We start from the raw sequence: 17,839 nt of genomic DNA, 5'->3' as shown, positions 1-17,839 counted from the left end.
GATGTCTTTCCATTTTCTGATATCATCTTCAATCTCTTTGCAGAGTGCTGTAATTTTCAGAGAAGAGGTCTTTGACTTCTTAGGTTGATTCCTAGGTATTTTAGTTTCTTGGATACTATTGTAAAAGGAATTGTTTGCCCTATTTCTTTCTCAGTGAGTCTGTTTTTCGTGTAGAGGAAAGCTATTGATTTTTGTGTGTTGACCTTGTATCTAACTACTCTACTGAATTTGGTTATTAAGTCTAGAAGACTTTTGGTGGCATTCTTGGGGTCTTCTATATAGAGTATCGTGTCATCTGCAAATAATGACAATTTGCCTTCTTCCTTTCCTGTCTTTATTCCTTTTATTTCTTTCTCTTGTCTAATTGCCATGACTAATGTTTCCAAAACTATATTGAACAAGTGTGGTGATAGTGGACGTCCTTGTTTTGTTCCTGATTTTAGTGTGAAGGATTTCAGTTTTTGACTATTTAATATGATATTGCCTGTTGGTTTTTCATAGATGGCTTTTATCAGATTCAGGTAGAGACCATCTATTCCAATTTTTTGTAGGGATTTTATCATAAATGCATGTTGGAAATTGTCAAATGCTTTTTCTGTATCTATTGAGGTGATCATATGGTTTTTGTCCTTGGCTCTATTGATATAGTGTATTACATTGTTTGATTTGCATATATTGAAACGTCCCTACATCCTTGGGATGAATCGGACTTGGTCAGGGTGTATGATCTTCTGCATTCTATTCGCCAGTATCTTATTAAGGATTTTTACATCTATTTTCATTAGTGAGATTGGCCTATAGTTCTCTGTTTTAGTTGGGGATCCTGCTTTGGGGATCAAGGTGATGCTTGCTTCCAGGACTGAATTTGGGAGTATTGCTTCCCTTTCACTTTCATTGAAGAGTTTAAACAGTAGTGGCAATAGTTCCTCCCTAAATGTCTTGTAGAATTCAGCAGTGAAGCCATCAGAACCTGTGCTTTTCTTAATTGGTAAGATTTTAATTATGTTTTCAATTTCATTGATTGATATTGGGTTGTTTAGAATTTTTAGATCTTCTTTGTTCAACTTTGGTAATTCATATGTATCTAGGAATCTGTCCATTTCTTCTGTGTTGTCTATCTTATTGGCATATAGGTTCTCTAGGGTAGGTATTGATGATCTTCTAGATTTCTGCTGGGCCCATTGTAATTTCATCCTTTTCATTCCTAATTGCATGGATTTAGGCCTTTTCTTTCCTTTTTCTGATAAGGTTGGGTAAGGGTTTGTCAATTTTGTTAATTCTTTTGAAGAACCAACTCTTGGCTTCTTTAATTTTTCTGTATCATTCTCTTAGTCTCCATTGAATTGATTTCTGCTCTGATCTTTATAATTTCCTCCCTTGTATGAGCTTTGGGTTTGTCCTGCTCTTCTCTTTCTAGAAGCTTGAGGTTCAGCATCAGGTTGTTTAATTGGGCTCACTCTGTTTTCCTAATATGCATATTCACCTCTATGATTTCCCTCATAAGACTGCTTTCATTGTGTCCCATAGATTCTGATATATTGTATTGTCATTGTCATTTAATTGAAGGAACTGTCTGATTTCTTCAATTTCCTCTGTGACCCACTGGTTATTCAGAAGTATGTTGTTCATTTTCCAAGTGTTTATGAAAATTTTGCATTTTCTTTTGCTATTGATTTCCAATTTCATTACACTATGGTCTGATAATATACAGGGGATAATGTCAATTCCTTTGCACTTACTTAACCATGTTCTATAAGTGAGTATGTGGTCTATTTTGGAGAATGACCCATGTGCAGCTGAAAAGAATGTGTATTCTGATTTTGTGGGGTAGAACACTCTGTAAACATCTCTTAAGTTCATTCGTTGAAGAGTTTGATTGAGTTCTAGTATTTCATTACTTATTTTTTGTCTAGTTGATATATTGTTTTGTGACAGTGGTATTGAGTTCCCCCGGTACTATTGTATTAGTGTACGTATTACTTTTCATGTCCATTAGTATTTGTTTTATATAGTTGGGTGTACTAGCGTTTGGTGCATAGATCTTTATGATTGTCATCTCTTCCTCTTGGATTGTTCCCTTTACAAGGATGTAGTGTCCTTCTTTGTCTGTCTTAATCAGTGTTGGTTTGAAATCCACTTGATCTCCAAAGAGGATAGCTACTCCTGGTTTTTTTCAGATTCCCATTGCATGGAGTATTTTTTCCCCTCTTTAATTTTCAGTCTGAGTTTCTCTTAGAATTACGTGTGGTTCTTGTATGCAGCGTATTGTTGGATTTTGCTTCTTGACCCATTCTGCCAGTCTATTTCTTTTCTTTCTTTTTTTTTTTGCTATGGGGGATCAAACTTGGGTCCTTGTTCTTGCACAGCAGGTGCTGAAACCACTGAGCTAAATCCCCAGCTCCCAGTCTATTTCTTTTGATTGGTGAATTGAGACCATTAACATTGATGGTTATAACTGATACGTATTGACTTATCATTGTCATGACTTTTTCTTTTTGTTCAATTCTCTCCCTTTATATTTAATTTCTTGTTGCACCCAATGGATTCATTCTACTGGGCTTCCTGGGTGTCTGATCCTCATTGTCTTTTCCTAGGATATTGTCTGAAATTTTTTGGAGTGCCGGTTTGGTATTCATGAAGTTCCTAAGGTGCTCTTTGTCATGAAAGTTTCTTATTTCTCCAACAATTTTGAAAGATAGTTTTGCAGGGTACATCAATCTGGATTGGAGGCTGTTTTCCTTTAGTGCTTCAAATACATCACTCCAAGCTTTTCTTGCGTTGAGGGTTTGCGATGAGAACTCTGCTGTGATTCTGATGGGCTTTCCTTTGTATGTGATTTGTTTCTTTTCTCTAACTGCTTGTAGAACTTTATTCTTCTGTTGAGTTTCTGGAGTCTTAACAATTATATGCCTATGTGTCGATTTTTTTGATCAAGGCTATTTGGAGTCCTATATGCCTCACTTATCTGTATGTCAAGTTCTTTTCCCCTGCTGCGGAAGTTTTCTGCTATTATTCCTGTGAACAGTTTTTTTTTATGTCATCTGCACTCTCTCCTGTTTCTTTGTTGACTCCAGTCGGTCTTATGTTATTCTTCTTTGCATCGTCTAGCAGCTACTGGTTTGATTTCTCATGGTCCCTTACAATTTTGAAGCAATTTTTCTTTTCCTGGTCACTAATTGCAATCTTATCTTCTATATCTGAAATTCTGTCCTCACATTGGCTCATTGTGCTGTGTAGACTTTCAATGGAGTTTTTCATCTCCTGGAAATCTATTTGCATCTGTTTTATGGATTCCATTTTTTTTCTATGTTCTGATTCCATCATTTTCCTCAGCTCCTCTCTGGATTTATTATTCATGTCTTGCACTAGGAGCACAGTCTCTCCTGTTATCTGAGAAATTATTTCTGATTTCATTTTTTCCAGATCCTCTTTCTCTACCAGTTCAGGGTGTCCAGGTTGTTGAGTATCAGAGTGTTCTATCTCATTTCCCTTTGGGGTTGCTGTAGGTGATCTGGAAGTCTGGTTTTGAGACTTGTTTACATGTTTTCTCATTTCTATGGGTGGGGGACTGGGGTGTTTGCTGTTGGGGCCCTCATGGCTCACCTCCTCTGCACTGGTAATGGTGATTCAGCAGCCCCAATTCCCCTTCCTCTGTTATGGGAGAGGCATTTTGGTGGCCTGGAAGCCCCTTCCTCTGTACTAGGAGCAGGGTTAGGGCAGCCCTGAAGCCCCTTCTTCTCTTCTGGGAGTGGTGGTATGGCAGTCCAGAAGCCCCTTCCTCTGTGCCACTACACTGTCCTTTAACTTGCAACCAGTCTGTGCCCTGTATTTAAGGAGTATACGTTTTTTTTTTCTGGTGAGTCATAGGCAGAGTTAGAATACAGAAAGCAAGAAAAAAGAGTTAAGGAAGTGACTTCAGCTACAGCTCTGATGAAGAGGATCAGACAAGCTCCAAAGAGTGTCCTTTGTAAGCTACTTTTTATCATTTGACAATTTTTTTCATTTAGTTGGCTAACTCACTTCTATTTACCAAATTTACTGGTATGCTTAGGTTTAAGCCAACTGTCTTATTAATTGTTGTCTATTTGTCCTAACTTTTAATGTTTTCCCCTCTCCTTTCTTGCCTTCCAGTGTTTACATAATTTATTAAATCAATTAATTAACTTTTTTATTTTGTTGGGCTATGGATCAAACCCAGGGCCTCATGAATGTGGTTTATCACTGAGCCACAGCCCCACCCCAAAATATTTTTATTATCTACTTCATTTTTCTGTCTAGCCCCTGTATGTGAGTTTTTAAATCCTGAAAGTAATTTAAAAGCATCTGGGGAATTAATTATTCAGCTTTTGTACCCTTTTGTTTAGAAGGAGGATGGAAGGGAGCAGCTGTTTGCAACCAGTGGTCTGAGATGTCTTTTCTCTTGTTGTCATGTCACAACATGAGCCACAATGTGTATTCATTGGCTTTCCAGAACAGAACAGGCAGTGTACGTGGCAGAAGGGGGACCAGAAGTGCAAACATTCAACTTGGCGTTAGATACACGCAGGCATCATTGATGCCTTTATTTTAATTAATTTATTTTTTGTGATAGAGGTCTCCCTGTTTGCCCAGGGTGGCCTCAAACTTAGAATTCTCCTGTCTCAGCCTCCAAAGTACTTAGCTGGGATTGTAAGTGTACGTTATGTGCCTGGCTTCCTGATACCTTTATATTATAGTACTTCAGTAGTTTGTAGAGTGGGCTGAACAGAGTAAATAATCACGTAGTTTCTGTTTTTAATTTTGAAGGATTATTGGACAGTCTCATAAGACAATTAGCAAGTGAGAATAGAGACCACACTTCAGTAAAAGAAATTTAAGTCTTAAATTAGTTCATGGTCTGTTCAAAGGCTGATTGATAAGATATAGGCATCTGGATGGAGATGAAAACACATTTCCTATTTAGGCAAAAATAGCACCATAATTTAGAATTACACATAATTTTAATTTTGTTATAAAGATGAGAATCAAGTAAAGGAGGAGCAGAATGAGACTGGCACTCTTTTATGTTCCAAGACAGTTTGGCACAAGAACTGTAGCCTGAAACCAAATGTCTCATTGTGATTCTTGTTTGCCTGTGACAGGCTGAACAGTGTGCTGTAAAGTACAGTCCAGAATGGGAGCGAAAATGGGGACAGTTGCTGCTACCCAGAGAGCAAATAGGCTTCTGAAACTGCCTAATGACCTGTGCAGAATGCATCACAGTGATCCTGGCCAGCTCTGGTATTTTTCTGTAGTGAGTTTTAGTTAAGCAGCTCTGGGGATGGTGTCCATTTAAGCAGGATTCCAAAGACAGCCTTGTAGAATACAGCCTGCCAGGCCCTCTGCTCTGTGGAATTCTAAACAAGGGGAAGTGATTTTCCTTGGAGTAGACACATGAGCCTGTCTCTGTCTCAGTTGGAATACTGGAGGTGGGTTTGCTCGAATTTGATGGGTTCTTGGTAGTTTTAGCTTTGTTATATTGGCACTGGTGATTGTGGGGCTACATAACTGTTACTCTCAGATGAAAGAAGTTTCTAGAAGAAGAGTTATATGACATCTCTTGGGACATTAGTTTGGGAGAGAGATTTTTCAGCCAAGATACAGTCCAGTAACCAGGAGAAAGGGTATATGGTTGGAGTAAAACATCTATAAGACTTTTGAGAGAAAGATCTCTCTTTCTAAATAAACAACCTCCTAAGAATATCTAGCTTTTAAAATTTTTGTTGCTTGGCACATGGGTGTGATGATGGGAGGTACAGCAGTCATTGCATAAATGTGAGGATGAAAGACGTATCAGGGAAAAAGGTAGGAGAAGAACAATCACCCCAGTTCTTCACATCATTCTTGATCTCAAGTCTTGGCCTACAGATTCTGCCTTGTTTCCAAAGAAAAATAATTTCCTGTGTGTTAATTGGATTTTCTTTTGCTTATAGCCAAAGGCATCTTATTTGATACAGTTGGTTGAGTGTGTTAAACTTAATATTTTTAGATTCTTCCTCTCTCATGTGGTTAAGGGATTTTATCATTCTGCAAGCACAGTAGAGTGGAATTCCAGGAACCTGGTCAGTTATCTGACACAGCTTCTTGAAGCAGTTAAGGAACACAGTAAACACAACATAGGAGGTTGCAGCCAGTGTAACACCATATACTTTCACAGTAAAATCTGTTTTATAAGTAGAATCGGTGTGCTCTAGGATAACTATAAAAATTATAGTACAGTAAGTACATAAGCCAGTTACCTAGTCATCATTTTCATTTTCAAGTTCTATATACTGTGCATAATTGTACGTGCTATATACATTTGACTGGCAGTATAGTACATTTGCTTGTTTAGAGCAGCATGGCAACAAATATGTTGTGCTACAACATACACTTCACTAGGTAACAGTCACTTCACTACAACAGTCACTTCACTAGGCAATGGGAATTTTTTGTGGAGGGTCAGGGGGATCAAACCTAGAGTTTTCCCATTGATGTACAACCCCAGCCCTTTTAAAATTTTTAATCTTGGGACAGAGTCTTGCCAAGTCACAAAATTACCTGGGGTGGGCTTGAGTTTACTATCTTCATATCTCAGCCTCTCAGAGTGCTAGGATTACAGGCATGTGCTACCACGCCCAGCTGACGAGAGGAATTTTTGATCTCCATTATATTTTTTTGTTTTATAATTTATTTTATCTTATTTATATTCCTCATGAGAAGTTGGTACATGTTCATATGTTGGTATAGTGGTGAGCAGAGTGGCCTTTCATTATAATCTTGCAGGACTGCAGTTGTAAATGTGGCCCAGCATTGACAGAAATGTCCTTATGCAGCACATGGCTGTATTATTTACACAGTTCCTTCAAAAATAGTACAGAAAAATTATAGTTCATTGAAAATGAGGAAGTTTCTGTGCTAACACAAATATGACTAAAAATATTAAATTGGAAATTAAATATTCTTTAAATTTTTAATAAATATTGTTTAATAAATATAGAAGTGGAAAAATTGTACTGTGAACACCCATACATTATCAGGTCAACCCTACACTAAATTCATTGTGTTTTTAAAATTAATTTTATTGGTACATTTTAGATATACATAATGATCACATTCATCATAGATAATTTGTATCTGTACATGATATACTTTGATTCTTCTTTTTTCCCTTTCCCCTCCCCTCCCTTCAACTCCTCTACCCTTCCATTTTTTCCTTTTCCCTTTCTTCCTTCCCCCCTTCCCCTCCTTAGTTCCTCTTCCCATTTGAATATTTTCTTCCTATTTCACAGTATCATACATTTTGGTCCTTTTTTACACTTTCAGTTTCTCACACAAGAGAAACCATGCTATATTTGAACATGTGTGTCTGATTTGTTTTACTTAAGTGTATGGTCTCAAGGTGCACTTCTCAAAAGTACAAATGGCAAATAAATATAAGAAAAACTGTTCAACACCTATGGTCATTCAAAAGATGCAGATTAAAACAACACTGTAATTCCATCTCACCCCAGAATGAATGGCTATTATTAAGAAATCAACCAGTAACAAATGCTGACTGAGCTGTGGGGAAAAAAATGAACCCTTCTCCCCTATTGGTGAGAGTGTAGACTGGTGCAACCACTGTGGAAATCAGTGTTGAGATTCCTCAAAAATCTAAAACTAGAGGTTCCATTTGACCCAGCTATTCCACTTCTTGTTTTCTTCCTGATAGATTTAGAAGCACCACACCAAAGTGAAATATTCACACCCATGTTTATAGTAACACCATTTGTAATAGCTAACTCTTGAAAACAGACCATATTTCCATCAATGGTTGAATGGATAGAGAAGATGTGTTTTTCTTTTTAAACAATAGAGTACTGCTCTATGATAAACTTGAGACATTTTTAGGTAAACGGATGTACCTTGAGACCATACTCTTAAATGGACTGTTTTTGTGTTGCCACACAACTTTGATTCTGTCACTTCCTGTGTACCATTGCCAGTAGAGGGGCAGAATCCATGTTTGTAAAAATCTTTAACAATGGTATATTTGTAGTGCTTTAAATTCTCTCTGAAAATATAAATGTGGATATGTCTGATATGAGAACCCTGAGTTTGGGGAAGAACATTACTTTCCTACCCCTTCTTGAGCACTGTTCTCAAGATGTGATCCTTTCTGAACAGAATCAGCAATGAAAACTTGTTAGGAATGCAGCTTCCCATGTTCTTCTTCAGAGCAACTAAACCATGCAGGGGTGGGCCCAGAAACCTGCCTTTAAAAAGTCTTCTTAGTCCACCTTGGCTACTATAACAAAATACCATACAGTGGATGACTTATAAACAACAAGAGCAAAAACTAATTTTCAAAGTTCTGGAGTTTGGAAGTCCAAGACCAAGTTGCCAATAGATTCAGTGTCAGGTGTGTTCTGTTTTCTCATCCATGGAAAGCTGCTTTACTCTGTATCCTCAAAAGAGGCACAACACAGTTCTCCAGGTACCTTTTGTAAAGACTCTTATGCCAGCCAAGAAGGCCTAATCATCTCTCAAAAAAAATCTTTATTTATCAACTTGGCGAGAATTTGAACATGACTGTGGAGAAAGTGGCACACAAACATTCAGACTACAGCGCTTTCCAAGGGAATTCTGATACTCTATAAAGTCTGAGAACCAATTCTGTAGAGAAATTAACTGTTGGGTGGTAGGTGGCAGATGTAGATGGTGTGTAGTATACATTTGTTCTTGTGATTCATAGTCTTTGAAATATTCTTTGAAATATTTTTTGAAAAAAAACACAGGTTATTTTTTCCCCTTTTATGACAGTTTGATGCCATAATGCAAGAAAAATTTTGCAAACTTATTGGTACCAATGGCTTTCTTACCTGTATGTGTTGTGGACCAGGCATACCCCTATGCCAGTTCTTCCCAGGTGTTCATTACTTTCACTGATGTAGTGGGTCCGGAGGTTCTAGATAAAATGCAAAGCAACAGGCTTGGTAAGTCAAACTGCTCCACCAAAGTGGCCGATGAGTAGGGAACAGATATGGACTTCCTCTCTTGAGATGACAATTTATAGGAAGTCTTTACATATCATTGGTGTTTTGTTGTTGTTCTGGTGGATTTTTTGTTTGGTTGGTTGGTTTTTTAATTTTTGAGCCTCTTTTCAAAAATTTAAGGAAATGAACTATGTAATTTTAGGATTTGGTAACAGTTATATTCTGATTTTTTAAATGTTACAAACTTTGCCCTGAAGCTTTAGTTCAAAAAAAGCATTTGTATATGCATCCTACTGAGTCATACCACATGTCATTGTTAATGTGGAATGAAAATCTTTATAAGGAGAATGTACAGATGAGAATGGGAAAATGAGGATTATTGATGAATCTTTGAGAATGATTTATGCATGGATTTGTCAAGTTCCTTCCTGGAAGACAGACGTGAACTTCTTCACGTATGAACCCACAGAGCTTAATTTGACTTATTCTGTATTTCTTTTGTTTATGAGAGAAGAAATTGTATAATATCAGAATGGGATGATTGATGCAGTTAAGGATAGGGGACCAACCATCTCAGTGTGCCTGGAATAGGACAATCTCCTAAGAAGGTATATTCTCAATGCTGAAGCTGTGAGAGTTCCAGGCAAAGTTGAGAGGTTGGTCATCTCTGTCAGGGTCAAATGAGGAGTTTGACCTGCATTCAAGTTGCTTTTTCCTATGTATGTTGTTTCTTTATGATGAGTTTTTGTTGTAGACATGAGGTCCTCCTGGTGACATGATGCCTTATCTCAGTCTTTTTGGTGTCTCCAAATGAAAGCACAATATTCATGTTTCTAAGTGAAATGTAGCAGCACCTTAGACTAAGAATTCGAAGACAGTGGCTTGGAAAGGGCCATAACACTTTGAGTGCCGTGGAGAAAAGCTGCAGCTTTCAGTATTCATGGCTTTTTGATAAAGAGAGTGGAGATAACAGGAGGAGCAAAATGGATCCAGGTGGTCTGTATATCATTGAGCCGATGGCTGGTTTTCTTTAGTACATACATACTCCTTCATGCCCCTTTACAGGACTTGTGGGATGCCTTAGAAAGAGCTCTACTTTGACTTGGCAAAGCTAACATTCTAGCTTGGGGTCTACCTCTGTGACCCTAAGGCAGTTAGCTTAATTCAGCCCATTGCTCCTCAGTTTCTTCTTCTGTCAAATGGGAGTGGAATCAATTTAATGAGATAATGACAGTGGCTATGATAGAACTTTGCTAATGGTAAAATCGCTTTTAAGAATGTGGTTCATCACATCTCCCCCCGCCCCACCCCATTCCCCTTTGAAACTTTGCTACCTATTTCACATTATCTATTATACATTTTTCTTATACTACTTCCCTTTTTCCTCAAAAGGTAACTATGGTTCTTAGTTTTATAGGTAATCTTTTGTACTTGCTTTTTTCCCCCACCTACTACTACTAAAACTTATCCAACTGATTTCACTGCTTTCTCTGGTGCATGAATATTTCATTGTATGACTGCACTGAGATTTAATTTGTCCATTTTCCTGTCAGTGAACTTTGGCCTGTTGATGTGAGAAGTACTGCTGCAAACATCCTGGTATATGTCTCCTGGGCCTCTTATGAAGTAGTGCCTTTTGGGTCAATGCTGAACAATAAACCTGCTATGCTTTAGGGAACATGAATGCACAACTTTATGAAATGGAAATTGTTTGCCCAGATGTGGAACTGATTAACTCTTGGTTCAGCAACATGTGAGATTCCTTTTATTCAGATTTGTTTTCAACATCGCCTGTGGAATGAGGTAGGGTATAAAATATACTCTCCCTGTGGTCTTACTTTTCCCTGATTACTAATAAAGCTGAGTACCTCTTCATATGTTTATTAGTCATATTATTTCTTCTTCTATGAAGTATCTGTTCTTTTTCTCTTTATTTGCCTTTATTTTCCTGTTTGTGGGAATTATGGGATACATATTCCTTATTTTTTACTTATATCTGTGTGTGTGTGTCTTCTATATATACACATGCGTGTATAACTACACGCACATAGTGTAGCTTGGGTTGCTATCATATGTGTTAAAGTAAGTGGCCTATAAACAAAATGAATTTATGTCTCAGTTCTGGAGGTGGGAAGTCTGAGATGAGTGCCAGCATGTTTGGGTTCTGGTGAGGTGCCTCTTCCAGTTGCAGTTTGGGAATTTCTCCCATGGTGGAGCATGGGCCATAGGAAGCAGGCTCTTTGGTATCCCTTATAAGGATGCAAAATTCATTCACAAAGGTGCCATCCTCATGACCACTTCTAATCCTAATCACTTCTCAAAAGCTGCTCCTAATGACATCACATCAGTGCATCAGAGAGTAGAGTTTTGGCATGAATTTTAGGAGACACACAGACATTTGTTACACACTCGTGTGTGTGTATTCATTCCTAATGTGTATTTCTACTATCATTATTCTTTTGGTTTATGTATGTATCATAGATGCCTTCTCACAAGTTGTAATTTTATTTCCATTTTCTCTAATGGATATTTTGATGAATAGTAGCTTTCATTTTAATATAATCAAAAGTTATCGGCTCTTTCCTAGTTAGCCATCTTAGCAAAAATCCATAGGATGATTTTAAAACTAACTTTCCCCTGAGTATAAATATAGCACTTCCTTATTACAAATGGAAATGGAAAGTAAAAAAAAAAATGAAGACTAAATAATAGCTCACAATAGTATAACTCATTCTGTTTATTTCTTTCAAGGTTTGTCTTGGCATGCATATGAATATTTATATAGTTGAGATAATTTTGAAGATAATGGTGACAATTTCTGTATAACATTCTTCTGAATTGCTTTCAATGCTGTTTAATAATCTATTTATAATTATTATTCATTGTCCACATATATGGTTCTCTTAAAAATTTTATTTCATTCTGGTTAGGGATTTACATATAGTGACTGCTATTATTATTCTTGTGGAAATAAGAAATTGTATTCTGGGGCTGGAGGTATAGATCAGTGGTGGAGTATTTAGCATGAGAGTGGCCCCGAATTCAATCCCCAGCACCATAAAAAAGAAATCATGTCTGGACATTACAATTTGGTAATTAACAGCATAGAGCCCAGGGTTAGTGAGATATGAGTTCAAATCCAAGCTCTGCCTTTTTTCAACAGCATGGCTTTAGGAAAATTATTTGTCTACTTTCTCCTTCCTTTCACTCTTCACATTTAATCATATTAGTCCCTCCTCCCTCTCTGCAGAGCTGCTTTCAGGATTAAGTGGGATGGTTTGGATGTATTTCTTAGTGTAATTCTGAATACACAGCAAGTTTACCTCTGTGCTATCTCCAGGCACCAGCGGTCTGAGGAGTAGCAAAGGCAGTTCTGTCCACTTGGCTCAAGGACCCCTGATTTGGCCAATGCAGTTTTTCTTACTAGTAGATGTCCACTGGCAGGATTACAATTATTAAGGTGGACTTTGCCACTGTTCCATTCAATAGGCAGCATTTTCTTGGGAGAGAGCATGGTTTGTTAGGAGAAAAAGGAAAAAAAAATATGCCAGTTACTCTAACATTGGATGGTTCTAGGTAGCTGGCCAGATGACTCAAAGTTACAATAATTGCTCTCTGGGAAACCACTATTTCCTTTTCTCATAGTAAATAGTTTCCTACAGTTGGAAGGCAAAGCAATTTCTCAGCTATGGAACCAGGTATGTGGACAGCTGGGGACGTTTTTACTTGGATCTCTGTATCCTTTTGGATCCCAGAGGATAGTAAAGTATAAAGTGATGAACAAAATAAAGCATCAGCATGTCCAAGCTTTCCAAGTAAAAAGGAGGGGCTGCGAAGGAATAGAAGAAATGTGGTGAGGAAAGCACAGCTCTAAGCGGGGATTTTGTGGTGATTCTGCTTGTATATCTTGAAGAGGTCATTTCTGGACCCACATTCTAACCTGCCAGCTTTTCAATGGCAGGTTGAAAATTTGGCTTCTCACCTGACTGCTGTGTCTCTAAGAATTTACCTGATATATTCTAAGTGCTGAAAACATTTGTTGATTAAGCATTGTACAAAGGTCTGTTTTACCACCCCAGGGCCAGGAAAGAAAAACATTGCTTTTCTGAACAAATTTGAACTGGCAAGGAGGACCTAGTGAAATAGAACAATAGTGACAGGGACCCACAAGGCAGTGTCAGAAAGCCTGAAGTCTAGAATGAGTGGAGGTATACAAAATGTGCTTGAGTTCACAAAAGAATGTTGTGCTTGCCTGTTTCCATCTTTTCTTATGTGGAAAGAAGAGTTAGGTTGCTTGGATTTATCCAAAGTATGGTTCACAGACCAGCAGAGGTAGCATCACCATCCTCTGGGAATTAGTTAGAAATGCAAATTGTCAGTGCCACCCCCACCTTTTAAATTTAATTCTAAGGATAGGGCCAAGCATTGTGTGTTTCTATGAATCCTCTAGGAAATTCTGATGCTCAGTGAATTTGGAGACTCCCTAGATTAGCATATCATATTAATCTTAGATTTAGTCATTAAATCACCTGAGAAGTTTGTAGAGAAAATAATGCCCAGATTGTATGCCAGCCCAACTAAATAAAACTCTTTGGAGTGAGGTCTGCCCATGGATTTATTTTAAAGTTTTGAGGGGAGTCTAATGTGCAGTCAAGGTACATGAGAACCAAATTCTAGCTCAGGATCCAGCAGTGGCATCCTTCCTGGGGAGCCTCATTGAAATGCATTATCCACAGTCCTCCCTGTGATGTCAGAATCTGTGTTTTCAACAAGATCCTGAGGTGATTTATATGCACATTACAGCTTGAGAAACATTTGTGTAAGTTACACGTGATAAGAAAGAAATCAGAATTTGCACTTTGCTGCCACCTTCTCTTCATTGGATGATTTACTGACCTCTACTAAAGAGGCAACAAGAGAGAAAAAGACAGGAGGAGCACAGTGGTGTATGAAACATGAAGCAGTGAATGATCAGGGTCATGAAAAGGCGAGTACCAGGCAGGCCACATGTATGCAACAATTGGGTGCTTTTATAGCATAGGTGCTGAAATTGCCTATACCTCTTTGGCCATTACTCATATTACTGGATAGCCCAGAAAAATGGCTAAGCAGAGACTACCAGGTCAAATTCAGGGTCAGAAACCAGCTTGTGAGCTGAGGCTCTGGCATTGAGTTAGTATATGGGAAGGTATGTCTGTCCTGTAGGTCCTGAGATGTACACTGCTGTTTCCTCTTGAGGAGTTTTGGAGAAGAGGAGCTGAGCTCAGGATTTGGAGGTAAGTACAGGACATCCAGAAATTTAGAGGAGAGACTTGGGAATAGTGTGTGCACTTGATTTGGTTCCTGGGCAGGATTCCAGTGAAGACTGTCAGACAGATGTGTTAACCATGCATAGGAAGGAAAAAAGCAAGCTCTGCGAGACATTCAGTGTTCATTAAATGATAAAATTATTGATATCACTTCTTCCCTTTTGTTATAGGTAATCAGGGAAATGCCAAATCAAGTGTCTTGACTTGCACAAGATTCCCCTTGTTTTGATATATATAAAAATATATATATGTATAATTATTTACAAGAGCAAATAGCACAGACTAATTGTTCCTATACCCTTCTGAAGATTCTAAGTGACAAAATGACCTCACCATATGCTGACGAATGTACCACAATCACAAGACCCTGATAGAAAGCTCCTGGCCCTACTCTGGCTCTATCATCTTTCAGAATATGGTCAGTATCTTGGCAGAGGATTGGCAAGGTGGGTTTACCACCAGCACAGAGCCTGGAAGGGTTGAGAATAGGTTTGTGTATCAGGATCTAAACAGAAGACAGCACAATACAGCACATTTTATAGGATTAATTGTAGAGGGAATGTCAAATGGGAAATAATACAATTGCAGTAATTGGCAGAGAACTTGTGGAAGGTGAGTCTGTGAGAGCCTAATTGCTTTTGTTTGTGTGAAATGGCTGCCAAAAAGCATTGCTGGATACCTTGGGCTATGTCAACTGTGGTGACGGCAATAAAGTAATTCATTCCTATGTTGGAGCTTGGTCCCCTCCAACACTATTTCAAATGATCATGTTGTGTCTTGGTTAGTATACTCTGACATTAAACTTCACATCCTGGAACAAATCCACATGATGTCAGGTAATTAATGAGAAGATCTGCATTCATGCTGTATGCCCATTGCAAAGATGAAAACATAGAGGATCCCGGGGGTGCATGGATTGACTGAGATTGCACAGCTCATGTTAAATAAAAATTACAGAAGTCCATTGCTATTTATTTATTTATTTATTTAGAGACAGAGTCTTGCTATGTAGTTGAAGGTGGGCTGGAACTCATTATGTACCCCAGGCTAGCCTCAAGGCAATCCTCCTGCCTCAGCTTCCCCAGTGCTAGGATTACGGGAGTGCACCACAATACTTGGCCCCATTGCTTTTGACTAAGTTCTTACTGTGGGCCCTGTACCCCAGACTAAAAGTCAAAGTGGAGTCATTGGTGCTAAAGTTGCATGTCACCTTGCTGAAACTAAGCTATTCATCTTACCTTCCAAGCAAATCAGGAGCAGTGCCAGATTTCCCAAAAAGACAAGTTTTAATTGACATGATAGTGAAGTTCTTTCTGCTTCAATTTTTTCACACAAAAATTAGCCAATTGGTTATTTTCTGTTATTCTGTCTCCCTGTCCCTGTCTTGCAAGAAAAGTAACTTTGAGTCTACTTCTGTTTCTGTTTTCCTCAGTAATTTTCTATCTATAAAAGCAACCTCCTCTGCTCAGGACATTGGAACACTTACTATATGCTATGGCATGAAATGTTGCCCAATTCTAGAACTGAAAATAAAGCCAGTTAAAATCTTTACATTTAGCTGGGTGTGAGTGGTACATGCCTGTAATCCCAGGACTTTGGGAGGTTGAGGCAGAAGGAGCACAAATTCAAGCCCAGGCTGAGCAATTTAGCCAATCTGCAAGCCCCTCTCAAAAACAAAGAGAAATGGAAGCTAGGGTTGTAGCTCAGTATGAAGATCCTGGAGGTTCAATCCCTAGTACCACATACACAAAAACTTTAAATTATAATTTTTTCCTCTGACACCAGTAAGTGGTGTAGTTCTAGCCTCTAACTCTGGTGTTGGAGTTCAGTGCTTTCCTGGCATAACATCTTCCTATCTTCTCTTTCCTCCTCCAGACACAAACATTTCTGATTCTGATTTGGAATATCCAGATGTCTACATCAAGTGAATTCCCACTTCACTTCCCCTAAAGACTATTTCATCTTCTGACGCAAAAAAAACCCATCTCACAGAAATAGCTCTTCCTCTACTGCCAAGGCTGACTGTTACATATCCACATTTTTCCTTTATCTTCCTCTTGTTGACTTGCCTCTTTTCTTTCCAATAGTGGTGATTAAACCCAGGGCTTTCTCACTGAGTTACAGCCTAGCTCTCCTGACCCCCACTTTTATTTTTATTTTGAGACAAAGTCTTGCCAAGTTGCTAAGTTTCCCTGGTGGGGCTCAAACTTGTGGTCCTCCTGCTCCATTCTCCCAGTGTACTGGGATTACAGTATATACCACTATACCTGTCTATGACTTATGTCTTTTTTTTTTTAACTAAAATCTCAGCTCTAGAGGAGCTGGCTGTATCCAGTCAGCATAGTCTCTTCCAGCTCTCCTGTGGTTTGTCCAACTCTTTCACTTCGACCATTCATTCTTCATTTTACTGATCCATTCAAAAATATTTATGGAGTTCCTACTGTCAAGCATTATTGTAAGTGCTGGGATATTATGGTGAGCAAAATAAAACAAAACAAAACATCTGATCTGAATTATACTGGTGAGAGGGACAGCCAAAATTAAAAGGGCAAATCTGTAAAATCAGATAATCATAAGTATTGTTAAGAAAAATAAATCAGGTTAATGGATTCACTGGGGTGCTGGGTAAAAGACTTTTAAAAAGATATGGTCAGGGAAGACTTCAGACATGGTAATGTTTAAATATATTACATGAATGAGGGACTTGAATAATATAACTATTTGAGGGGATAGTGCTAGTAAGAGAACAGCAAAATAAGACTTTGAGGTGGGATAGGCTTGGTGTAATTGAAAAGGAGCAAGGAGACCTGTGTAATTAATTCCAAGGGAATGGGTCTCATTATGCTTCCTGGTTGTGTTAGTAGCTTTCCACTACTCTGACAAAATAACTAAGATAAACAATTATATAGAAAAAATTCATTTGAGCTCAGAGTTTTGAAGGATATAGTCTATGATTGGTTATCCTACTGTTTTGGGCCTCTGGTAAGGCAATACACCATGGCAGGAACAAATTTGTGAACATCATGGACAAGGAGCAAAGGGAAAAAGGGAGAGACCCCCATCCCACAATCACCTTCAAGGCACACCTCAAATAACCTAAAGACCTCCAACCATCCCCACCTCTTTGGGAGCCTCACTTCCCAAAAGTATTTGAAGATGGGCCTTTGGAGGATGCTTCAAATCTAAACTATAGCACTAGTATCGATGGTTTCTAACACATGTGCTCTGTGGCTACCAACCCATTTTAATCCCAGTTGTTCAATGGTAGCTCTTTAGAACTGCGTTCTGAAGACTGCATAAGTTGATATACATAAAGTATACATTTTAATGTATATAGTATGCACAAATCATGTAAAGTATACATTGTATGTAAATAACGGTTCCTAATAGAGTGCTCTAGAAGTTTCTGTCAGTGTCATTGTCATGATCATTATTCTCAGTCCTCTTGAAAATTAATGGGTAGATTAAAGGTCTTTGGGAATAGCTTTTCACAGTCCTAAACAGAATTACATTTCCGGCTTTTACATTCTTGCTTTTACATTTGAATAACTGAGA

General features: G+C 38.2%; 1 protein-coding gene and 1 long non-coding RNA gene across 2 annotated transcripts in view; one reads left to right on the top strand and one right to left on the bottom strand.

Annotated features, from left to right (window-relative positions):
* Positions 1–17,839, top strand: part of LOC110351074 (uncharacterized) — a 136,942-nt gene that overhangs the window by 58,534 nt on the left and 60,569 nt on the right. The window lies entirely within an intron of this gene.
* Positions 8,854–17,839, bottom strand: part of Grm7 (glutamate metabotropic receptor 7) — a 996,496-nt gene continuing 987,510 nt past the window's right edge. Inside the window, exon 10 of the mRNA XM_087182048.1 lies at positions 8,854–8,947. Coding sequence (XP_087038174.1) covers positions 8,922–8,947 — 26 coding nt within the window. The 3' untranslated portion in view covers positions 8,854–8,921. The remainder of the gene's footprint in view (positions 8,948–17,839) is intronic.

Source organism: Heterocephalus glaber, unplaced genomic scaffold (assembly GCF_053883595.1).
Source record: "Heterocephalus glaber isolate CG9 unplaced genomic scaffold, H.glaber_assembly_v1.0 deba00001472, whole genome shotgun sequence".
Classification (NCBI taxonomy): domain Eukaryota; kingdom Metazoa; phylum Chordata; class Mammalia; order Rodentia; family Bathyergidae; genus Heterocephalus; species Heterocephalus glaber.
This window is presented reverse-complemented; position numbering and strand designations above follow the sequence as displayed.